The sequence below is a fragment of the Phocoena phocoena genome, chromosome 6, assembly GCF_963924675.1.
Source record: "Phocoena phocoena chromosome 6, mPhoPho1.1, whole genome shotgun sequence".
Classification (NCBI taxonomy): domain Eukaryota; kingdom Metazoa; phylum Chordata; class Mammalia; order Artiodactyla; family Phocoenidae; genus Phocoena; species Phocoena phocoena.
Window position 1 is genome coordinate 95,872,431 of NC_089224.1, and position 25,107 is coordinate 95,897,537.

The 25,107-nt window shown below is 54.7% G+C and overlaps 1 protein-coding gene across 1 annotated transcript in view; it reads left to right on the plus strand.

Moving 5' to 3' along the window:
• Positions 1–25,107, plus strand: part of COL27A1 (collagen type XXVII alpha 1 chain) — a 141,148-nt gene that overhangs the window by 67,595 nt on the left and 48,446 nt on the right. Inside the window, exons 15-28 of the mRNA XM_065878811.1 lie at positions 843–896; positions 1,563–1,607; positions 4,819–4,872; positions 6,137–6,190; positions 6,826–6,879; positions 9,699–9,752; positions 9,903–9,956; positions 11,540–11,584; positions 12,768–12,821; positions 14,512–14,556; positions 18,918–18,971; positions 20,836–20,889; positions 21,112–21,165; positions 24,714–24,767. Of these exons, the coding sequence (XP_065734883.1) occupies positions 843–896; positions 1,563–1,607; positions 4,819–4,872; positions 6,137–6,190; positions 6,826–6,879; positions 9,699–9,752; positions 9,903–9,956; positions 11,540–11,584; positions 12,768–12,821; positions 14,512–14,556; positions 18,918–18,971; positions 20,836–20,889; positions 21,112–21,165; positions 24,714–24,767 (729 nt within the window). The remainder of the gene's footprint in view (positions 1–842; positions 897–1,562; positions 1,608–4,818; positions 4,873–6,136; positions 6,191–6,825; positions 6,880–9,698; positions 9,753–9,902; positions 9,957–11,539; positions 11,585–12,767; positions 12,822–14,511; positions 14,557–18,917; positions 18,972–20,835; positions 20,890–21,111; positions 21,166–24,713; positions 24,768–25,107) is intronic.

A 25,107-nucleotide genomic window follows, 5' to 3' on the forward strand; every position in this document is an offset into this window, starting at 1 on the left:
TGCCTCCAGGCAGTGCCAAGTACTTTATACATGTAAGTCAATTACTTCTCCAAACAACTCTAGGGAGCGCAGAGTATTAGTCCCTGTTTTAGATGAGGGAACTGAGGCACGGAGAGGTTAACCCCCGAAATCGCACAGTGAGTGAGCAGCGGCGGAGAGGTGGGACAGGTGGTCTGGCCTCGACATACACTCACTGCCTCCCGGCCTTTCCCCAGCCCTCAGTGAAGGGCCCCCCGTGAAGGGAACGTGACTCTCCAGGGTCTAGGAACTCCTCTGCTCCCGCCTTGGGAAGTTTGATCTGATCTGACGCTGGGTCTCCAGCCTGTGGTCCAGGACCTACCCGCTGATCTTAGTGTCCTACAGGGTCCATCTGCACCTCGGGTGTCTGTGATTGACAGCCCCACTCCTTCCTTGCTGCTGTCCCGAGGAGATGGCCCAGCTTCTGGAAGCAGAAAGTTCCTGCCCCTCACTAAGCTAGAGGAGTCGAAGCCTCTGTGTATGCTTATTTAACCCTCACAACAGCTTTCAGGGCGAGGGATCATTATCCCCATTTTATAGATCAAGAGATCGAGGTCCACAGAAGCCCAGTGAAATGCCCTGAGTCTCTTAACTAGTATGGGATGTAAAGAATCTAATATGAGGTGGAAAGGAGGGGTGAAAGGGGCAGCAATCAGGAAATGAACTTGGGAGAGGTCCTCTGTGAAATTCACTCCGGTACTTCAGTGGAGATGAACGTGCCTAATTACAAGACCAACCCAGGGGGATTGCGTCCTCGAAATCCTTCCCAGGCCAGCCTCCTGTGAGCCACCTCTCATGGCTTCCTCTTCTCTTTCTCTTCCCAGGGCGACATGGGAGCATTGGGTCCAATTGGCTACCCAGGACCCAAGGGCATGAAGGTAAACAAGAGCTGTCCCTTAATTCGAGTCTCATCACAGCTGGGCACCCCCTGACTCATTTCAGCCCGGAAGGAAGGCTACCCTGATACGGTGTTGGGGGGCACTCAGAGGGGGGCTGGGGTGGAACGTGGCAGATCAGGGGCTCCGTGCTTCTCAGTCCTGAGAGCCGGTCATCGTCCGCATGTCATTTATGCCAGACATCTTCATTGGACAGCAGTCCTCCAGCTGAGCTTGAGTCAGACTTGGTTCTGGACTTCAGGGCACTGAAAGTCCAGTGGGGGCCGTTACCAGGAGCACAGAAACTCTATATAATGGCAAGCCAGTGAGTTCAGGACATCCCTGAGTAGGATGGGCATGCAGGAGAAAGGTGGGCTAAAATTGCCCGGACCACGTTCCAGGGATGATTCCATTTGGCCAGCAAGCGTGTGACACGGCTCATGAAGCCCGTCTCTCCCCATCGGCACCCTTCTCCCCTGGATGTGTCCAGAGCACTGCGATTCACCAGTCAGCTGCCCCTTCTCATGGTCCTTCAATCCGCACCACTGCCCTTTGGGCTGGGGCCCCCAGCACGGAGTCTTGCCGCAAGCCAGTGGGTTTACGCCAGGGCTCTTGACTTGTGGGGTTTTGAACGTCCCTCACAGCTGAACCCTGGCCTCTGTCTTGCAGGGACTGATGGGAAACGTGGGGGAACCCGGACTGAAAGGTGATAAGGTGATCTGAATACTCCCTTATTGCACTGTGTTTTGTCTGCATGCGAACCCCCTCAGCCTCGACGCTGCTGCTGGTTTCTTGCCAGGTCCACTCCCCTGCGCTCTTACTGCCTCCCCTCTGGCCCCGCTAGATCTGCACTCCCCAGCTTCTTCCTTGTTAACTCTGGGTGGGACCCAGGCTGATGGCTCTGGAGGCACGCAGACCTTGGCAGACAGAGTGTGGGGGGCTCTCGAGATCCGGGTCGGGGGTAGGGTAAGGCAGGTCTCCGAATTGGGGGAGCAAAGCTGAGGCCAAAGCCACAGAACACGGGGTGGGCGGGGAGGAGCGGTGCTGAGATGATGGGCCCCAGGGCAGGGCTGATGGGGGGTCCAGAGACCCCTCCCAGGCATAGGAGGAAACAGATATGCATCAGCCGCCCAGATGAGAAGAGGGAGCCCCATCCCAGACTCTGAAAATGCAACGGAAAAACCAGGACGGGCCCCTGAGCTCCCACCTGCTTTCCTGCCAGCTGCCACGTGCCCTCCGCAGCCCTGCTGCTGAACTGACCCCGGGCCAAAGCAGAGCTGGAGGTGGGTAGGTGGGACCCCGGGGCCCAGCATGGGGCAGCACCTGGCCTAGGTCCTGCAGCATCTGAGCCAAGAGACATGGAGGGCAGGGAGTGGTGCCCCTGTGCTCTGCCCTGTGGCCATCTCCCCGCCCTCCCCTCTGCCTCAGGGAGTGTGGGAGAACTTCTGGCAATATCCCAGTTTCCATAAACCTGAGCCAATAAGAGCTGCTCAGCTACTCCCGGGGCCAGGCTGCCTCTGCACCTGTCTTCAGGTGGCTCTGCTCCTCCTAAATCCGAGGAACAGGAACAGGTACTGGCGCTGGGCCTGCTCTGAGTGCTCTGCGGGGCTTAGCCCGGGCATACTCCACCCCTCTGTGAGATAGGAAGCTTGCCGAGCACAGACAGCTGGTAAGTAGTGTCAGGATTTGAACCCAGGCACTGCCCACAGAGACCTCCATCACGAAGCAAGACAGGTCGGCAGGGCAGAGCCAGTGAGGCCCTTAGAAGTCACCTCCTCCAGTGCCTACATTTCACAGCCGGGGAAGCAGACCCAAAGAGGAGAAGAGACGCATCGAAGGAAACTCAGTGATCTATTGGAGCCAGCCCAGACCCTGGACTCAGAAAGTTAGAGCTGCTGGGCAGAAATGGGCACCCCAGATTGTCTCACCCACTCCCACCCCTAGGTACCTAGCCGTGCGGTGCTCAGTCTTCTCATCTGTTTCCCCCTTTCCCATCTCCTCCCGTCATGCCCAAGCCCCCAGCTGCAGCTCCCTCAGCCTCGCCGACTCAGCTCTGCCCCCTGGCTCTGCCCTGCTGCCTTTGCTAAGCCCCCTCTTCCATGGCCCTCGCTCTGGAGATGCAGGGGCTTTCTGTTGGAGGTGGGGCTTCCCCACAGCTACCTGTTTACCCTGCGGTGTGAGTCGTCAGCACTCTGGAAATGTTGAAGTCGTGGAGGAGCGGAAGGAAGTGGGGGAAATAGGAGTGTAGGCAGGGAGCTTTTTATAGGCCCTTCGCAGAGCTGGCCTCCAGCTCACTGTTTCTTCAGGAACATGGCAATCAATGTGTTACATAGAACTTGGCTGGCTTGCTGACCGCTGGTGCCTGGGACATTGAGAGAGGTGAAAGCACTGGAAAAAAAAAAAAAAAGAAAATTATTTTCCTGCTCGTAGATCTCAGGAAAATCCAATAAGTCTTAAGTGTTGAAAAAAAAGAAAAATAAGAAAAGCAAAAAAATCTCTTTTCTGCCCCTTTGGCTGGGGCAGGGTCTTAATATTTCGGGGGTCAGGGTTCGGATCATCCCCTCTTCACTCCCACCCTACCCCCGGCCCTCCCCTGGGGTGATGGAGATACCCCTTCATGTTCCATGGTCATCCTGCCCAGAATCCCAGATTGTCCATGACCCAGCCTGGCCTCAGTCCCACTTAAAACAACCTGGCTCCCCCTCCCCCCGTGGCGGCACATTCTGGAACCCAGGCTTCTGAGCCAAGCCCAGCTTTCTCCAAATCCATTGTCTTGATTTCTTAGGTGCCTTTGAAACTTTTTTTTTAAAACCATCTTACTCCTCCTTTGGACATTTAAAAAAAATGTTCCTTGGTTCCTAAAATTCTGGGATATTGTACAAGATTTTCCAAACTGGAAAAACCAAAGTAAGTTAACATTTTTTTTTTTTATTTAAAAAAAAAATCTGGCTTTTGTTCTACCAAGGGAGTTCTGCTGGATCATGGCCTTAGCGGCACGACATGAGTTCTCTAAGATTCTCCATTCTTCCTGGGTTTTTCTCCCCATTCCTCCAACTGCTCCCGAGGCTGTGAATGTTTTCTGAGTCCTGGGGCCAATGTACCAACATGGGAAGCTGGAAATGATGAGGGCTGTGTGAGACACGTCCAGCTCCAAGGAGAAACGTCTCCCAATCTGGTTCTGCGACAGCTCATTTACCAGGACGTGGCTGAATACAGGCACGGACTAGAAGAGGCCTCCGACAGCCGGAATCAGTGTCACCAAGCCCACGCAGTGTGTCATCTTAGCAAAGAAACACCCGGACCTAACTCGAGGCCAGTTGACTCGCTGTTTACACATAGTCTTAAGTAGCCAGGTGCTCCGGTTTCTCATGCTATAGGTGATTAACAGCAGCTAATTAGCAGTAGACCGAAGCAGATTGCTGGCATAGAAACTCCCACAGAAGGACGAAATGACAGCTCACAGCCTGGTGGTGAAAAATGTCAAGCAACAGATGCAAGCGCTCAGAACCGTCAGCGGTGCAGGGCCACTGTCCAGGCTGCAAGCTCCTCTGTGTGGCCCCAGTTGGTGAGGAGGAGGTTGAAAGATCGTGGCACAGCTCCTTTGACCCTCAAGTGTCTGTGCTCCTGACAAGGCCAGGTGACACTGGGCAGTTTAGTTTTCTATGAGTGGAATGTTTAGCCACCTGAGCAAGCCCAGGCAGACCTGCACGTAAGCTGGCTCTGTTCCCCCCAGGGCCTACCTTCCCTACCGGGGGCAGGGCAGGGCTGGGAGCTGCCCTTTTCTCTAACAAGGCTGCTGCTGGGCAGATCGACTTTGGGAACAGCCTCAGCAGAGCTGTACCCTCCCAGTGGGTCTGGATGTCGGGGAGACTTCCAGAACCCACCGTGGTCTCCATCGTAACCTTCTTTGCTGGTGTGTATTTAGGGTGAACAAGGGGTTCCGGGTGTGTCAGGAGATACCGGATTCCAAGGAGACAAGGTAATTGCAGCAGATTCGCCCCCTGCCCCCTGCCCTGCCCTTCTCTGCTCTGGCTTCCTTCCCAGGGTCCGTCAAGGGCCAGGACCCGCCTGTAGGATGGCTTCCTTTCACACAATCCTGTCTTCTCCATCCTCCGTCTACCCTCTCACTGTCTCTTCCCTGGACTTCACAATGGCCTCCTGACTTATTCCCAGGCCCCAGCCTCTTCCCTCCCAGGCTGTCTTCCTCACCGCCACAAAACTGTTCTGAGGGCCCAGCTCTGCTCTGTGCTCTCAGCCCATCCATGGCTCCCTACTGCCCCCAGAGTGGTGTCCCGGCTCCTTGCCCCAGCACTCGGACCCCCAGTGCACAGGACGCTCTGACACTTTCCTGCCCCTCGCCCTTCTAGCCCTGTGCTCCAGCCCCACTGACCTGCCCGCTGCACCTCAAGCTTGCACACTGCTGCCTAGCCGGGCACACCCTCCGTCCCGCCTGTGCACGGCCCAGCCCCGCCGCAGAACCCCGCGTGGGTGCCATTTTCTCTACCTGCTCAGGAAGTGACCGTTCCCTTCTCTGCCATTCTCATTCCCTGCCCATCACCTGCGGTAGCACATTTCTCCCCTGGTTGATGGGGATTTGTGCTCAGCCCCCTGCAGACAGCAGGTTCCCAAGGATAGGGCCCCCGGCTGGCCTGGAGGAGCTCAGCTTAGGGTCCTGTAGACTGGTGAACATTTAAGACACGTCTGAGTGAGTAGCTGACCTGACCGACCGAGGAACCCAGGCAGCCTGCCGAGGCCGGCTCCTCTTTGCCTGCGTCCGGCACCATGTGGCCACATCTGGACCTCACCCAGCCAGTCAACGAGACCCAGATGTTGGCCAGCTCTGCCTCTTCCTCTCCCCTCCCTTCTGGCTGGCCTGTCCTGACCCAGCCTCAGTGTCTCCGGGTTGCGAGCCACGCAGGCCTGGCTGCCTCTCCAGCTGGGCCCCAGGCTCCAGACTTCCCCAGGCATCAAGGGTGCTTCAGTGCTTGCTTGGAGGCCCAGGGTCCCGGGTTCCAGGATGACCTGGTGAGGACAGGAGCTGCTGTTTCACCTTTGCATCCCCGGGTCCCAGCCTATAGGGCTGCCAAGCTGGAACTTGCAAGCAGGGAAAAGGACTGGGGAGCTCATCCTCCCCCTAAATGTGGATGTTCTCCAAGCCTCAGGCCGGCAAGGATGACCAAGCAGCCGTTCATCTGGCCATTTCCGGTCCTAACTAACCACAGTTTGCTCTGCATCTTTTTCAGGGGAGCCAGGGCTTACCAGGGTTCCCAGGCGCACGGGGGAAGCCAGGGCCTGTGGTAAGTACCTCTGCTCTGAGATCCCCAACCTCACACTCTCCAAATGGTCATGGAATGTGGCCAGAGATGCTTTCACATCCAGGATCTCCTTTCCTCTCGCAGCAGCTCTGGGAGGCGAATAGGGCAGAGCAGAAATGGAGATTCACCCATTTTACAGATGAGGACACTGAGGCCCAGAGGGGCAGGAGTACACCCAGCGCCATAGATAGGCATCAGTCACTGGCAGACCTCTGGTGAGAAGCAGGGCTCCCGATGTCTCATAACTAATAGTAACATTATTAATAATAGTAGTGGGTGTTGTTTATTTATTGGACGTTACTGTGTATCAGATCCTTCCTGTGCTATACCTCTCTGAAGTCTGCCAACAACCCCAGGAGTTAAAGACTTATTATCGCTCCCGTTTTGCAGATGGGGAAAGTGAGGTTCCCAGGTGAAGTGACTTGCCCTGGATCCTGTGGCTAGCAAGTGTGGGAGATGGGGTTTGAACCGTAGCTCCTTGCAGGTACCTAGGCAGATTTCACTCATATTCTCCTGAGTTTTCCAGCCACCCCCAGCCAGGGGGCTAATACAGGAGATCCAGGGAAGGTAGACCCTCACTTAGCCCTGCCTCCTCCACAATCTCTTCTCTTCCATAGGGCAAAGTTGGAGACAAAGGATCCGTTGGGTTTCCTGGGCCCCCTGGACCCGAGGTATGCAATACCCTATTTCTCTGTGTCTGGCTGCTACTGGGACTGGGTGTTTGTTGTGCTTGGGAAACCAAGGCTCAGAGACAGGGAGAGACTTGCCTGGGGTCACACAGCAGATGAGAGATGGGGCTGAGAATAGAAATTCCTTTTCTGCCTCTGTGCCTCCCGGCTTCCCTAGAGGCTCTCAAAGGCAGTGGCACAGAAGCTGGCCTCAGACAGCCTCCCCAGCTTCGTAGCCACCTTTACAGTTTCCAGAACAAACATCAAGAAAACCCTCTGAGCTCTACTGCCTCGACCCTTCACAGGAGCTCCCCACATCCTCTACCCTGAGGTTTGAGGCATCCAACCCCTCTGAGCTCTGGAACTTTTGTAACTACCAGCAGCCACCCTGGAGAAGTGCAGGGCTCACGGCTCACACGGGGGAGCAGGGGACAAGTGTACAATTCTGGTGTTCGATGGAGAAGGAGAAATAGTGAAGGACGGATAAAGCAATTAACGTAACAACTCTAGTTGAGTCAGTAGAACCTGAGAGTTTCTGATACATGTGATAACCAGCACAGGTACGTTAAACGTTCATCCCCTGGCATTTATGTACAAAGGAGCGAGGCAGCTAGTCGAGCCCCTTTTGCTCTCCCCCCACCCCTCCCCAAACCCCAGTACGGGGACCAGCTCTGGAGAACAGGGTGGACAGTGCTAGGGCTACTGTCTGTCTCAGGGGGTCTAGGTCAGCCCTAGCCCCCACCCCACCTCTACACACCTCCCTGGCCTGGGGCCTTGCACATTCGTGAGGTCTCAGAGACAGAAGTCTAATTCTGCCGGGTTCTCCAGATCCTTCCAAAGATCACTCCTGGTATCCCCCGGATGGAAGAGAGAGTGTTTCCTGAAACCTACAAGTTCTGCTTTCCACTCTGTTGACTTTGGCCATGACACAGTCCTATCTTTAGACGAATGGACTTGGCCTCTCTTCCATGGACCTGGTTCCTTCCCCTGGTCACTGGAAAAAGACTTTTCTGAGAGTCCAGGTTTCCCAGCAGTCTGGCCAGTGCGGGTGGAAAGCCTGCTGCTTCCCATTTATTAGGCACCTCCTCATGCCAGGAGGCCGCGTAGTATCTTTGGGATGAAAACTGATCGAATGGCCACCACAACCAGTGAGGGAGATATCGCTACCACCGTTTACAGATGAGGGAACTGAGTCACAGAGCAGCGGAGTGACCTCCTCAGGGTCACTCTGCTACTTGTAGCAAAGAAGGTCTTTATTTGCTCTTTGGCTCCCTCCTGGGGCCCTGGACAGACGGGGGTGGGGTCTTCCTCCCCCATCTTTGCGTTCTGTTTGGATTGGCGGACTCAGTATCCAGAAGATGGCTCGGCGCAGCTGAAGACACAGAAGCTGACGAGCGTGTCAGCGCCTTCCCGGGTCTTTGCCTCTTTTCGGCCACCGACCGTGGGTGCAGCTCCAGCTCCCTAGCCCCCGTGTGAATTAGCTCTTGCACTCATCAGTGGGTCCGAGCTGTGTGAGTGCTAGGATTTGATCAGGATCCTGACCTTCAAGTTCTCCCTGGAGACAGGCCCACCCCAGGCAGACTTGTTTTGTTTTCCCAGGAAGCAGGACCCAAAACCCTTTGGAATGCAGATTTTTATCGAGTGCTTACCAGGTGCCAAATACTGAACTAAGCGCTGCACTCACCTTATTCTCTTTAAGCCTCGGAACAGCCCTGTTAGATGATTTTATGGTCGCCATTTTAGAGGTGAGGAAGCCGAGGCCCAGAGAGGCTTAGAAACCTGTCCGGGGTCACACAGTGAGTCGGGGCAGAATGGGACTTTGAGTCTTTCAATTTGAAGAAAAACACATGGGGCTTTAGCTCCATGTGTGTTAGCTCCAAATTCAGGACCGTTCTTGCCTTTGCTAATGAGAAGAGTGAGAGAAGGCTTGAGCTGGAACTTAATGGGAGTTACCAAAAGCTCAAAAGAGGAAGGGGAAAAAGCCACTTACAAAGGCGGAGTGGGGGAGCATTCTGATCTCAGGGATTCATATAAGAAGGCTTTGGTTTCTGGCTGGCAGAAACCAAAGGGAGTAGTGGGTCTGCCCTGAAAGCAAATGGGGTTCTAGGCTGAATTAACAGAGGTATTACACCTAGGACAAGGAAGGGGATGTTCTTATACTGGCCTGTGCTGGTCAGTTCACACCCAGAGAAGCGTGGGTGTCCTAGTGATCAGCAACATTGGAAGCAGGGCAGTTGGAAGAAGCCAGACTGAGGGGCCCTGGGCCCCTGACTAGAAGGGACAGAGAAGGGCAGGCCTTTTCCGTTGGGGAAGGGAGGAGATTCTGCTCCGTGTCAGGAAGAAGCTTCCATTGTAAATGGATGTACTAGTCTTCCATCTAGTAAATCTCAGTGGGAATTTCAGCTTCCGATACGAGCTGAGATTTACTAGATCAGTCCTTTTCGAGGCTTTCAAAGTCACAACAAACCCAGAACACAGAGGATCCCTGCAGTAAAGGATGGCACTTCTCAGTGCAGAGGACGGCTGGCTCTGAGGCCCTGGCTGCCCCAGGCTTAGGACTTGGGAAAGTCTGGATTGGACGAACTTGTATGTGCTTGTTCCTGTGCTGAGACCTTCCTGCCTTGTCTTCCTTAATTTTCTCAGCACCTCTCTGAAGTGTAGGGGCTGATTCTTTGTTTTAGAACTGTGATAACTGACGGCCCAGCGTCACATCCCCTGCAGGATGAGATGGAAATCCAGGTCGGTCCCCCTGTAGGACCTGTGGCCTTGGCATTTCCCTTCATAGTCCCCCTGGGTGACTTCTACCCTCTGCTTCCGTTCAGGGATTTCCCGGAGACATTGGCCCCCCTGGGGACAACGGCCAGGAAGGCATGAAGGTGAGTCCCTGCCCAGGGGAGCTCCGGCTAATGAGGATGACAACTCTTTGGAAACCATGGGCCTGCTTGCAAGCCAGCCGGAGTCTTGCCAGCCTGTGATGGAGATGGAGGTGCTGCCTCTGAGACCCCTTTTTGTTCCCTTCTCACCAGGGTAAGCCTGGAGCTCGAGGCCTGCCGGGACCCCGTGGGCAGCTGGGGCCAGAGGTGAGACCGTCTGGCCCTGCCCCCTGCCCATCCCTCCCAGCTCCCAGCCTGCTCTCTCCTGGGTCCCGGAGGCCTTAGATGAGGGCCAGGGCCCCTCAGTCAGGAGACACAGGGCCCAGGGGCCAGCTCAGGCTTGCCCTCCAGCTCACCCTTTACAGCCCTGCCCCGTGACCTTTTCTGGGTCCTTCTCTGCCCCGGCCTGACTGGTGGGTCACTCCCACCACGGCAACCCCATTGCCCTGAGGTTTTCTCTCTCAGAGCCACCGCCACTGCTTCTGCTCACAGCAGCACAGTTTATTGGGGTATTGATTTGGGAGGGAAGGAATCGTCAGCTCACGTGAGGTCCTGAATCTCAGGGGGATAAAGACACGATGTCGGGTCCCATGGTTAGTGGCAGGCAGCACTAGGATTCCAACCCAGGTCTGCTGAACCCAAAGCCCACGGCATAGACCCTGTAACTTCTGGGCTCCCGGGGGCCGCCTCCGGCCTCCCCAGAGAATGACAAGACTAGTGCAGCTAGTAAGTGGCAGAGTAAAGATGTGCTGATTGACTCATTCATGATGAAGGGGATTGACAAGTTCTCTGGGCCTGTTGGAGCATCAGGTGGAGGGCTGTTGGATGCCTCAGGGGCTGGTCCCAGGTTTTTCCCATGCACGAGGCCCTCCACTGCACAGCTTGGCCTCAGGCCTCAGGTCCCCCGTGACACACAGCCCTGGGTGAGGGTGCAGGAGGCCCAGACTCACCACGACCACAGGCAGTCATCTGGCTGACATGGGTGGCTTCTCAGGCTGGTTCCGGGTCTGGCATGCCATACGGGCCAGTCTGGAGGCTGCCTGAGCCTGTGGGAGGGCCTGAGGCATCTCCACGGGCGGGAAGCCGGAAGGAGGGTAGGAGGGAAAGACAGCACCAGCCCCGTGCTTCCGTCTACTCTCACGTTACCACGTTACCACTCGTATGCCTGCCGCTTGCTCATGTCTTCATTGATTCACCTGTCCACTCGTACATTCATTCGGTCCTCCATCTCTTCCCTCTCTTGTGCCCGCCTCCCAGCCTTCATGCACCACACACCCACTAGACCCTGGGCGCACTCATCCTTCAAAAAAGAATGAGGCATCGTGGCTCTCCTCCAGGAGCTCAACTTAGGCTACTCATCAGAGTTTAGTATGATCCTCTCTGCCCTGCACCCTTTTACAGGTGGGGAAACTGAGGCACGGTGAGGGTAAGTTCTTTCACCGAGTAAATGGCAGAGCTCAGAACAGAGCCCGTATCTTTGAGCTGCCGTCTGGGCTCTACTCCCACAGCATATGATAGGGTTTGGCTCTCCTGCCCAGCACTACCACCAGCCCGAGCTAACCACATTCACAGGGCAGCTGGAGCCCCATTCACACAGAAGCCCCCATGTGGCCTGGCCTCTAGGCCTCTGCCTTGGGTGGGGCTAGGCAGGGGACCCAGGTGCACCATTTCTAGGTCCAGGAGAGCTCTCCTGTGCCCACCCCTTCCCCTCCTAACAGGTCAAGTTCTCCAAGGCAACCGCTGGGTTAACTTTCTCCTTTTTGTTCCTCTCTCGTGTCTCCCGACTCTAGGGAGAGGAGGGACCCATGGGGCCACCGGGGGCCCCTGGCTTGGAGGTGAGTGTTGCTGGCTCGGGGGAGGTGGGATTTGTCAGTGCTGAGCCAACTGTGTGCAGGTGGGCAACATCTGGGTGGTGCTCTGGAGAGAAGTTGTCAGTGAGGGCCTTGGGCCCCCCCAGGGATGGAGCTAGGACAGACCCCAGAGGAGAGAGACAAGGGGCAGGAAACTGTTCTTGCGCACCTACTGTGTGCTGGTGCTTTGCGCATCCATTTCCGTTCATTTGATTCTCCTGTGAGAGAGACCGTGCCTTGCTTAGTTTCATTCAAGGCCCTCAAGGCTCAAAGAGCGAAGGGCTTAGCCCAGTATCTCATAGCCAGGAAGCGAGGATGCCCTGCCTGGAAACTGACTCTGCATTCTATCCTCTGCTCCAAGTGAGCTTCCAGAAAGAAGGTGTGTGTCCTGCCCCACCTTCAGTCGCGATTGCATAAATTGGCAGGTTGTGGATTTTTTTGGTCCCAGGACCTCTTTACATTCTTAAAAATGATTGAGGGCCCAAAATGCTTTTCTTTGTGTAGGTTACATCGATATGAGTACTTAAAACTGAGAAACTTTGGATCAGTTCTTTCAAAACTAATAACAAACCCGTTTCATGTTAACAAAAATAATAGTTTTTTTAAAAAAAATATAGCTATATTTTCCAAAGCAAAATCATCTAATGAAAAGAGTGGCATTGTTTTACATATTTTGCAAATCTCTTTAACGTCTGGCTTAATAGGAGTCAGCTGGATTCTCCAGTCTGCCTCCGTTCCATCTGTGGATGATACCACGTATTGTGTAGCCGCTGGAAAACTCCACTTACATTCATGAAAATGAGTGACACGGGCAAATGACAGCTTAATTTCTTATGAAAATAGTTTTGACCTCCAGTGAAATCTCCAGTGAAGGGGTCTCAGGGACCCCCAGAGGGCCCCGGACCGCACCTTGAGGACCACTAGTGTAAACTCTCCATTCCCCCTGTGTCCTTTATCTTCTGTTCCAGTCCCTTCCTTTTCCTCACTCCTTGAAAGCAGGTTTCGTCATCCCCATTAGCAAACAAGACCAGCGGGGAAGGGGGACCTCCCAAGGTCACACAGCTGGAGACCTTCCCTGCCTCCCCAAGGACAGTTGGCAGCCTAGAGACGTGGGGCTCTGCATCCCTGCCCCCTCCTGGCTTCTCTCACTCACCTCTCCCTGTTGCAGGGTCAACCTGGCAGAAAGGGGTTTCCTGGAAGACCTGGCCCGGATGGCTTGAAGGTGAGGGGACCTGGAAGTGACTGGGCAGGGAGGAGAGAACGCCTGGGGAAGAGAGGAGAGAGGGGGAGCCAACCTGTGAGGCCCTAGGATGACCCCTGAATCCCTGGCCTGTTGTGAAAAAGGGAGGAAATGGTCCCCGTTTATCACAGAGTATGTATGGCTAACGAAGAGGAAACAATGGACAGAACCTCAGTGTCTCCCAGTGGGGCAGCGTTCAAGCAATGGGGTACAACGTAGCCACCAAAGATGGCACGCTGGAAGATTTTACAAGACGGGAAAATGCCTGTGCATTGCGGGGGGCGATGGCGGGGGTGTAGGAAGCAGATCACATAGCGGAAGAGGGGCTGGTTACGCTTGTTCCCGAAGGCTCAGAGCAAAGGCTGGAATGTGGACGGGGGTTATCTCTGGGTGGTGGGATTGCAGGAGATCTCCATTTTCTTCTCTGGGCTTCTGTATTTTCCCCATCACGTACCATAAACATGCATTTCATTTATTAACAGTTCTTTTAAAGTTATCAAAAAAGAACTGGCCCCAGTAGGAGAGTGTGACCCTCAACACATCGGCAGCTTAATGCCCTTCCAGGCACTCCCTTTGAAGAGGCTGGATTTCCCCAGCCGTCCTGGGCAGGGATCACTGGACCAAGTTTACAGCTGGGCAAGCGCACAGAGGGTGAGGGCAGAGCTGGGGGACCCAGGCTGTCCACGTCCCCTCCCCTCAGTGGAAATGGCCCCCGTGTCTGTGTCTGTCTGGCCCTTCTGGGGGTCCCAAGTGTGAGGTCTGGGGGAGGAGTTGGGGTGGAGGCTGAGGCTCGAGCCGGGATCACAAGGCACCACATCCATTTGTAAACCAAACTCCTGGCTGGTCCAAGCTCACGTCCTGCCCTCTGAGGTCTCGGCCTTTCTCCCTCAGATACCCGCTGTCTTTCTGTAGTGGGAGCAGTGACATAGCCTGGGTGGATTTATCCCGTGGGTCTGCTCACCAGTGTGGCTATGGCTGCAGAAGAGGCGGGAGCCGTCCCAGCAGACAGACGAGGCTGCGAATGGCCACCTGGTATGAGAGCTGGAAATAGCCTCAGAGACAAATGAGTCTGATTTTCCTTATTTGTAACTGGGGACGCCGAGCCCAGAGCAGAGACGAGACCCACCAGAGTCACTTGTGAGCTGGTGGCAGAGCTCTGGTGGGTTAGGTCCAGTACTCAGGCGCCCTGACTCCCCAGTTCCCTGCACGTCCTGCGATGGGGCAGCCTGGTGCAGTAGGAATGGGGATTTCCATCAGTCAGGCCAAAGTTCCAATTCTAGCCCTGCTTCCAGCGCACTGTGTGACCTCCAGAAGGTCACTTTACCTCTCTGAGCTTCAGTTTCTATCTCTTCACCTCTCTGAGCTTCAGTTTCTATCTATCTCCACAAAATGGGTTGATGAAGGGCCCAAATGAGATACAGATCTCGTGCCAAGTAATCTGCCCAGGGCCACTCTGAGGGAATGGTGACTGGGGTCATCCCTGGGGCCAGAGGTCCTGTCCCAGTATCCCTTGACCCTGCCACTTGTTTGGAGTCTCCAAGGCCAGACTCTGGAGTTGAGTTTCCTGGTCCATCCCCACCAGTGGGGACTAAGGCCACTCAACTGGGGTGTCCCCCAGGAGGCCTAGACTCCTGTCACCCATGCCAAGTGACCCTCCTCTGTTCCTCTGCAGGGAGAACCAGGCAATCCTGGACGACCGGGACCCGTGGGTGAGCAGGTGAGTCACCGCTGTCTTGGAGCATATCGGCTCCCTTTACTGAGCGCTTACACTGTGGGAAGCACACACACGCACCTCATTCATTCCCCATCCCAGCTGGAGAGGTAGGTCCGCTTATCTTCCCCTTTCATTGACACGGACAGACTCTGGCTCTGAGGGAGTTGAGGTCACTGAATGAGAAAGCCATGAATCTCAGTCACAGCAGTCACGCCCCACGCCCTGATTCTGCAGATGTTCTGGGGGCATTCGCCCAAAGACATTACGTGACTTTGCTCCCAGAACGTGAAAAGTGGAAAAGCCCTTCATGCTTTGAGCCCTTCGTGCTCAATTTAACGGGGAAGCTTGAAGACCAGAGAAGCAGAGCCACTTGCCAGGGACTCTTGGTCCAGGCATCCCTAAATTATAAAGAAGATGAAATTCAAACCAGTGGGTCTGGATAGTTGGGAAGTCGGGTCAGGGTCTGAAGAGCAGAGGAGGTGACAAGTGGTTATTGAGAAGGAGGTCCAGGGCCCTCGGTGCTGGAGGCTGCTGGGTGGATGGCCGGCCTCCGTCCCCCCTCTGCAGCCCCGTGCCTCCTGAAAGCATCACCTCTGGGCTTGTAGGCCGGGTTGGAAGGTAGCAGTCTCCTCCACTCCTTTAAAGGAGGACCCCACCTTCTGAACGCTGTGAGGAGCTGCCTCAGGCTGGAAGGAGCAATGATGCTGGGGACCCAGAAGAATTTGTCTCCACCGAGAAACACCATCAATGGCGTGAGAGTCACACGCACGATGAGCTTCCTCACCAGGCCTGCAACATCTGTTGGGGGGAAGAAAGGAACTAAAGCAGGGGGAGCACTGGATTTTTGAAACCTTTCCAGTGTTATTCGAGTGTATTCTGCGGGAAGCCTGGGAGATTGGAAGGGCGGCCGTGGCCTGGATGTATTTCCTCATTGGAAAAAAACAGGCAATAGGTTCAGCAAATTTAATTTCACAGTTATGCTCGTGGTAGGGCCCTCGGGAAATAGATACTTGGAATCCTAGGATGGCAGGACACGAAGAGTCCTTAGGAATCACTCTAGCTGGGGTCCTAACATTTTTTGTGCCTTGGACCCCTTTGGCAGGCTGGTGAAGGCCACGGACCCCTTCTCAGAATAGAGAGCTTTTAAATGCATAAAATACAAAACAAAGGACTACAAAGGAAATCAATTATATTGAAATACAAATGGGACAGTACGTTAAAATGTGATCTCCACAAAGATCTGTTTCTTTATTCTTGCATTAAATAACGAGATCTAACGGCGGGGTCCGGTCATGACCTCAGTTTTGAAGTGGTGACAAGCCTTACTGATACATTTTGAACTCTGCAGCAGTGACGGTAATGTGACCATTACAGGTGCTGTGGGTTTGTTGCCTACACTCATATTTGCTAAATTTCAACTAGGTTGGTGAAAATAAAAGTTGTAGTTTTTCCCATTCAAGTTTATGGACCACCTCCGCCCCCCCGCCTCCTGAAATCCATCCATGGAGCCTTACGGGGACCCTAGGTGAAGAACCCCTGGATCCTGGTCCATGTTGGCAGGCTGGGATTCATGGAGGAGAGTGGGCTTGACTTAGATGACCAAGTAAGGTGGTGGCAAAGCTGGGGCAGGAGGAGTGGCAACCTGGCCTGGGCAGCCCCGGGCTCACTTGTTCAGTAGAGCCCTCAGCTAGCTGCCCGGCTGGCTGAGCAGGAAGGAGAGACCTGTCTGAGCCGTGAGGCAGGAGCCCAGTGGCTGCCATTAGGCACGCGGGGTGCCACGCCTGCCGTTCCCTCGGCCCCCTCCCGAGGTGGGAAGGAGCAGGCATTTCCTGTTCATGGCAGAATCAGAGGATCCCCAGGAAAGAGTATAAGGACCTCCTTATAACCACAGTGTCTGCTGCATTTATCAGGTACCTGTTAGGTGCCAGGCTCTGTGCCAAACACTTTCCTTACCATCCCCGGCAGTTCCTCCAGCAACCCTATGACAGTCGGTAGTATTGGCCCCGTTTTGCAGATGAGGAAACCAAGGCTCTGAGAAGTTAAGTAACTTGCCCGAGATCTCCCAGGCGGTAACATAACCGTCAGAGCCCAAGTTGACACTCAGGCCTGCTGGATTCCCATGACCTGCCCCGAAGAGTCTAGAAAACCCTTGACCTGAGCTCTTGCGGTTTTCCAACAGCTAGTTAAGAGTGCAGCCAGCCTGCCGGGCCCTGTCCCAGGTGCTGGGTGCACAAAGATAATTACAAGGCATGAGCGTCGCCTTTAAGAAGCTCTGTCCGGGGGAAACCAGGCCTCTAAACACCTAACCCTGAGATGTCTAGTCCAGCAGAGGACCCACGACTGTCTTGTTCCCAATTGCATCCCCAGCACCCAGCAGAGAGTCATATGAGAGCAGGGAGAGAGGGAGAAAAACCCCCATAGTCGACAACAGGCCTTTATCTGTAGACTGCATAAGGACTGGGCCAGCCTCCTCCCCCAAACCGGGGACTCAGATCCTGTCTGTGCCATGCCCACTGTAGGTGACAATGTTGCCTCCCCCCGCATGCCCTCTTGCCAGCTGAGAGGAGCCAACTGTGTCTACAGCTGTCAGAGCTGCTTCTGCACCAGCCCTGCCAGGTGGAAGCCCTGGGCCTTGGGGGCGAGCTTCCCCGGACCAGCCTCAGCTCCACCCGCGGGACAGGATGCCAGAATGTTCCGGGACAGTGCCCCAGTGGGGACAGGGTGTCCTGGGATGGGGGCGGGGAATGGGCTGTATGGCCCTTATTCATGAGGATCCCATTTGGTTTCTTCATTGAAGTTTATGACCTGCCTGCCTTCCAGGACCCAACAACTCATAAATTTAAAGTAGCTATGAAATTTCTGTTTCTCTGGGCCAGCTGGGCAGGGGCCTCTTAACAGAGCAGCTTTTATTCCCTTTACTCGGCATCCTCTAAATGTCTGACTGCTCCCTTGTTGGGAGCTCAGGCCTCTGTCTTAACCCCGTGCCCTTTTAAAATAAATTAGAATAGGATGGGAGGGATACTTGGTTATTTTCTGTGACTTATTAGCCATGATCTCATACCTTGAACCTCACCCCTCTCACCTCATACTTCAACCCCGAAGGGTCTGTGAACTCAGGGAACTAGGCCCCCATGTATAGTGATAGTGTCGGAGTGCCAGGCAGATCTGTGCCCTGCTCATGGCCACACGTGTTGGAGTGACTGACAGGTGCATGGGCTTTGGAGCCACACAGACCAGAGTTGAATCCTAGGCTGCAGCCACGAGACACGCACAGTCCCGGTCTGAGCTGCCGCTTGAAATCTGTCTCTGAGCCCCGCAGAGTGTACAACTTCGGGTTTGTTTCTGATCAGGTTCAAGGTCTCATTTCTTTCTGGATACAGTCTGGGGACAGGGAGCACGTTTTATGGGGCAAAGCCACTCATCCCTCAGTCTTCCCGAATTCTCCCAGAAACCCTTGGCTACAAACCTGGGCTCTTCCAAAGCCACTTTTGCAGCCCTGAACCACACTAGACCCCCATCTGCTGGAATTCTCCTTAGCAGAGAAGAGAGTGGGGTCTGGGCTGGGAATCGCCTGCCTTCCAGCGTTACTCCTCTAACTAAGCCCTTCGCCCTCACTGAGGATGAGCCAGTCGCCTGCTCCTGGCGGCAGCAAGGCCTGCAGCCACCTAGAAGAATCCTGGAACACAGAGGCCGGTTATCACCCAGTGGAGTTAAACAGAGCAACAGGAACCACAGTGTGTGTGCATGTGTGTGTGCGTGTGTGTGTGTGTGTGTGTGTGTGTGTGTGTGTGTGCTCTTTCAGAAAGGAGACGAAGCCTTTCACAAGACAGTAAAAAGGCCTTCACTTCCCAGATTTCAATCAGGTCTTTTTGGCAAGGGCTGTTAGGGTGTTTCTTCTATCCCCGCCAACAGGTTTGTTTCTCTCTTTGAAACAATCCCAGAGCCCCGAAAGATGGGGACAGATTTCTCATAGGCAGGCCTCTTCCCAGCACCGCTGAAGGACCTTCCCCTGCCCCGCCCCCCTACTCCCCTATCCCACCCCTTCCCCAAAGGTGGCTGCCTCCCAGCTTCTGGCACGGGAAGAATGTGTGGCTCTCCCAGGGATGCTGGCAGCAGCCCCACCGCTTGGCTCCAAAATCAGAACCATCTGGTGGAGTGAAGGAAGTCAGGACAGTGCCCAGAGAGAGGCAACTCTCTCCTCGGTGGCAGCCCCACGCCGGCTGGGTTACCCGGCACGGGGCAGGAGACACGGGGAGACAGCTCCGGTGGAAGAGAGATGTGGGCGAGTTACCTTTGAAACTCAGCACATCTCTGAATTCACGTTGCTTCCTTCTTTCTCTTGCTTTTATACACATTTCTTATAGGGACTTCTGGGATTCATTGGTCTGGTCGGGGAGCCAGGAATCATGGGAGAAAAGGTAAGTCGTGTGGGAATATCTAAGCAAATAGAGCTTGTGTTTTGAAATTTTTAAAAGGTGAAGGGGCCAGTTGCCCTGGGGGTGTCAGACCTCCCTCCCTGGCCTCTCCTCGCTTCCCTGGCCTTCCAGACCCTCAAAGAGCTATTGTTCCGTGTCCCAGCATCCCCTGGGGCTTCCGCCATGTCCTCCTGCCAGCATCCTCAAACACAGTTAGATGTCTGTGTGACAGCCATCTACGTGGTCTGGGCCGCTCACAGCTGCGCGCTGGCACTGCGTGGGGCTGGCAACAGAAGGAGGCAGAGTCATCTTTCAAAAAAGGAGCCCAGTTCTTTAGTTTGCCTTGTTAATGCCAGCAGCTTTGTTTTACAGACCAGATAACCAAGGCTCCAATAGGGGAGGTGACTTGCTCAAGGTGACCCAGATAGGAAGTGGCAGAGCTGGGATTTGAACCACATTCAGTTTCCATGGCCACACTTTGCCCCACGTTGGCTCCCAGCCCATAGCTTGTGGCTTCCCATTTCCCATGGGCCCTTGAGGGGAAGGTTTATCTGATTCCCCAAGAAGGCGACCTACGGGAATTGATATTATTCCCATTGGATAGATGGAAAGACTGAGGTCCTAATCTGGCCCCACCTAGCTTCCCAGGCTCATCCCGTGCCTCCTTCTTATCATTCCCTGTGTCCCAGACCTTCTGGTCACCTTCTCCTCCTCCTCCTTCTCTTTCTCCTCTTCTTCCTCTTACTTTTTTAAATTTAACATCTTTTTGAAGTAATTATATTCACAGGAAGTTGCAAAAAATAGCACAGAAAGGCCCTGTGTAACCTTCACCCTGTTGCCTCCATGGTAACATCTTTGATAACTTCAGTGCAATATCAAAGCCATCTCTGGCCTTCTTTTGTTGCTCGAATGTTCCATGTCCCTCCTCACCTGCAAACCATTACCCATGCCGTTCCCCTGGCCAGGTACACCCTTCCCATCCCCCTATCTTTGCCTAGATGACTCTCAGTTATCCTTCAGCATTCTGAGGGAAGCCTTCCCCACCACACCCCTGCACTCGGGGGGTCAGATCCCCTAGTGAAACACCTTAGCACCAAGACCCACTCCCTCCCTTCACTTACCCCAGTTTGCATCTGTTTTGGTGATTTGTGTCAGTCTCCTCGTAACACTCTGTCTCACTCCGTGTGAGCAAGGTCTGTCTGTTTCTACCCACCATCGTGTCTTCAGGGTCTAGCATATCATGCCAGGCACATAGTAGATGCTCAAGAAATGTTTGCTGGCTGTGCGAATACAAGAAAGAGGGCTTCACACAAATAGAGCCAGGATCCAAACCCAGAGCCACTGCCTTCCGGCCATAGCTCTGTCTGCTACACCTGCCATCTCTGCCCGATCTGTCTGGATTGGTCAAGAGAGACTAAGTTGCATCTCTGATTCTCCAGCATCTCATCTGGGTTGGAGCAGGGGGTGGGGAGAATAAAAGAAATGCCTTATATTGCCATCTCTGCCTTAGCAAGCCCAGCCCAGGGGATGCCAGGCCTAATGAGGACCACAGAACGTGGGCCAGGGTCAAAGGGGATGACGTGTTTAGCACATCCTTGATCTGGACCAGCCCTGCCCAAGGGAAGCCCACCGTGTGTGTGGCACACCACAGTGGATGCTGAGGCCTCCTAGGACTTGCTGGGGTTCTTGGCGTCTGCTGACTGAAATCTCAGGACTCCCCCCTCCCCCTGTCACCACCCTGGGTGATGTGGCTATAGACCTTGGACAAGTCCCTGCACCTACCTAGTCTCTGGAGTGCCCTCTGCACCCTCCCCCCATAGAGCCACCCCACTGCCGTGACCTCCCTGAATTGCTGTCTCCATCACAGGGTGACCGGGGCATGATGGGACCCCCAGGCGCGCCCGGACCCAAGGGGTCGATGGTAAGGAGCAAGTCTGCATCCCCTTGCCCTCTCCTGTCACAGCCGCGGTGACAGCTCTGCTCTCCTCTGCCTGCGTCCGCGTACCCAAGGCGTTCACGATGACCGGCTCCTTTACCTTCCAGGAGGCCCTGGGCTGGGGCTGAGCCGCGGCCGAGGCAGTACTGCAGAAGGAAGAGGCACTTTCCAGAGCTGATTCCTTCTTTTTCATCTCTTTCTTGGTAGGGTCATCCTGGAACTCCAGGTGGCGTTGGGACCCCCGGGGAGCCTGGACCTATGGTAAGCAAAGCCCTCATGTTCCCTGAGCTCAAACCCACTGTCGAGTCATGGTGAGGAGTCCAGGTCTCAAAGTCAGACAGACCGGGAATTCCAGCTCCCCAACTCCCCGGCTGTATTGTCAGGGCAGATCATTGAACTCTGCACCTAAATTTTGCTCATATGAAAAATAGATGAAATAACCATGGTCGTGATAGTGTGATTGCATGGGTGAAACGAAACCAGGCAGCTAATGTTCATTACATAGGGATGGTCATTGCAAGGGAGTGTCATGGTCATTGGCACCTCTGTTGCTTTGTTCATCCACTCAGGAAATACTGTGTCCCATGTGCCGCTCCAGGAGCTGCCGTCAACAAGGCAGAACGCTGTCCCTGCCCTTTAGGAGCTCGTATTCTGGTGTGGCGGAGAGAGAAGCCAGTAAATAAGTGACAGATGCTATGGAGAAAGCAGGGAAGAAAGTGGGAAATGAAGGGCCAAGGATACAGGGCTCCTGCGCTTCTCATGATGACTGAGGCACCAGGGATATTCCCGAGGATCCCAAAGCGGGGAGGTGGGAGAGGCGGGGGGCTGGGGGGAGGGTGTGGCCAGGAGCACCCAGATTCAGGGGTCCCTCCTACTCCCCCGAGGGTGAGGTAGGGTTGGGGGCTGGGTGGCTCTCACCCTGAGCACATGGAGCTTCTGGTCCCTCCACCTCTGCTGGTGGAGGACGGAGGGAATTGGGGCAGGGCACTCACTTTGGCCAAGGCTGAGGCTCAAGGCTGGGAGCCCACTCTGGGGCGAGGGGATGGGGGGGTGGGCTTCAGGCAGGTGGGAGGGGGACCGGCACAGGCAGGATCCCGGGGCAAGCCTGGAGGGTGATGAGTTCAGGTGCCTTCACAGGCTAGACTGAGGGGCTCCCTGGGGTCTGAGGAAGGAAGGAACGGGAGCCTTCGATGGTTTGAATCCAAGGGAAGTGCGTCCATACCAGTTCTCTGAGCCACTTAGGGAAGCAAGGCCAACTCAGTTCCCACACTTTTCTGTGCACCTGCCGCGTGCTGTGCCCATGCTCAGTCCTGGAGTTGCAAAAATGATACAAAATAGATCCTGCTCTTAAGATTCTCACTGTCTAGTCCTCTCACTCATTAACAGACTTTTACTGAGCACCTACTATGTGCCAGACAGTGCTAGGTGCCCAGGGTAGGGCCGAAGCCAGAGAACAAGGATGCTAGGGGTCTATCATCCAATTCTAGCTGTGCCCCCGGACCTCAGGCTCCCTGAGCCTCCCTCTAGGCTTTCTTCCTCCCGTGTCCAACCTCCTCCCCATTCCATTTCCTCAGTGCTTCCATCTGTTCAATGGTTTGGCTCCGACTTAGTGAAATCAAACAGTGAGCTGCCGTTTTCAGATCCCAAGGTTGCCATTGACCCTCCTCTGTTGCAGTGTGGGGCTGGGCCCTTGGATCTCTTGGGGCTCCTTTCGGACAGCCAGCTGCCCCCAGTGCCACTGGGGAAGCAGGATAGCACGGAGGTCCAGAAAGCTTCAGAATCAGACACATGTGAGTCAAATTCTGGCTCCCCCTTTACTAGCTGTGTGATTGTTGGCAACATTTATGGCATCTCTGAGCCTCAGTTTCCCCATCTGAGTCAGCATAATACCACCTTCATTATGAGATTGTTGTGAGAAATGAATGATACCGTGCATGATGTAATGCTTAGCAAGCTACCTGCATATACCAAGTGCTTAATGAATGGTAACAATAATAATTACTATTACTATTTGTTAGGTATGATAATTACCACTATTATTAGTAAGACTGTTACTATGAAAGTGACATTTCTGATGATACCGTTCACGTCTGATTGGCATTTTCCACTTTTCCAATCACTTTAACATCCATGTTCTCCTACGGTCCACTGAGGTCAGCCAAGGTTATTATCTCCATTATTTGGAGGGGAACAGTCAGGTCCTGGGACCACCAGTTTCTGACCTCCTCTCCCTTTGAGAGAGCTGACAGCAACCCTTTACTGAGGACCTTCCAGGTCATTTCATCTTCCTAGCAACTCTAGGAGTCAGGGACTCTTCTTATACCCATTTTATAGATGATGAAACTGAGGCCTGAAGAGTTTAAGTCACTTGCCAAAGGTCACAGAATTAGTAGGTGGCAGAGTCAGGGTTTGAACCTAGTTCTCTGGTGAAACAGTGTGCTCTCTACACTACTGCCTCTGAGCTGAGACTTGGCTCCTGACATTTCCCAGTGACGCATTGCATGCCTTCTGCAGTCTGAGATCCCTCTATAAAATGGTCCATTCTCACCCAGTCGTCATGTTCTCCCTCACCCGGGAGTCAGATCTGTCTTTTTAGGGGGCCAAGCCCGGGTCCACACCCTGCTTGCTCTACTGACAAGGGATCAGGTTGGGACCCAGCGCCTCACATCAGCCCTTTAGCAGTTGAAAGGTCTGCGCCCCCTGAGGCCCTGGGAAGAGAGAAATGGGAGCAGAAAGAGGAGTTTTTCCTGAGGCCCCAAACTGAGCTGGGCCTCTCCCTGGTATTCGGAGGGGGGGATGAGGCCGTCTTTTCTTGTAAAAGGAGCACGCCCAGTCTGAGAATCCCGCGGAGCTGGGAGGCTCCTGCAGCTGTTGGAGGGGTCCTTGGCCAGCCATGCGGCTAAGACACAGCTTGACGTGTGTAGCTGGGGGCTGGAACCTGGGGAGAGAAGCCAGGCAGCGAGGCGGTTTCTTCACCTTCTTCATCTCTCTTCACCTTCTTCACCTTCACCTCTCTTCACCTTCTTTCTCTCCCTTCCTATCCTCTGTCCTCTTCAGTCCTTCCCTTAATTCCTGTCATCGGCCCGCCCTGGGCCAGGTGCTGGGAATTCAAAGAACAAAACCAGCCCTGTTTTTTCTTTCCCTCCCTCCCTGTCTCTTCTTGTCATTCCTTCACCAAACTGAGATAACCCTGGCAGGGGCGTCTTCCCCGGGCCAGGCCCTGCTCCCTTCTCTTTGCCTCCCCCACCGACTTCTCCACCCAACCTCTCCCCCTCCCCCCTCCACACGTGCTTCCTGCTCCGCCCCCCCCCCCCCCCCCCACCTTCTGGGCCCTGGTCTGGTTCTGCCCTCTCTTACCCTCCCTGGCTCTTCCTGCCCTGGGCAGACCCTTCTGGATGCTTGCAGGTAATATTCAAGGTCAGGGTGGGGGGACAGAACTTGGGACCCCATATTCTTCTTGCTGATGGAGAGAGAAAAGGGGAAGTGGGAGTTGGAGATTTGGGTCAGGAATGTCCTCATAGCTGCCGGTTGTTGATTTTGAGATAAAGAAGGAAGCGGCTTATCCATCCAGGATGCCTTCTCCCTGCTGCTGGATCCCCAGGCGCTGACTCCTGCTCAAGGTGGCAGCACGTCCACTGCTTCTCTTGGGGGACAGATCTTCCCACTAAGCCCAGTCCTTCCATCTGGAGCTGCTGGGCTCGGGAGTGGCCGCTCCTGAACAGCGCCTGTTTGAGGCTGCAGGCCTAGCCTTCGGTGTTGTACTTGCTCCCTAAAAGGGGCCTTCTCCAGACTCTTTCTTCTCCCCACAGGGTCCTCCAGGATCTCGAGGCCCGCTGGGCATGAGGGGAGCAAAGGGACGCCGGGTAAGTGTGGCCCAGCCCCCGGGGGCGGACACCCGCTGGAGAGACCCCTCTTGGTCCTTGCCCTCCGCCCAGCCCTGAGATCTGTGACTTTCACAGCACCAGCCTCCTCGCAGGCCTGGCTCTCCGTGTGGGACCCTCACCCATCTTTCCCAGCCCATTTCTGAGCACCACGCCTTGCCATCCAGCAGGAACAGAGGGGCTCTGTGGTGCCGATGCTTTGACCATTCATGTGTTTGCTCATGCATTCATTCACCTACAATTTATTTAGCACCTGCTATGGGCCGGCCACTGTTGGAGGCTCTGTAGATATCACAAGAACAGGACAGGCAGGACCCTTGCC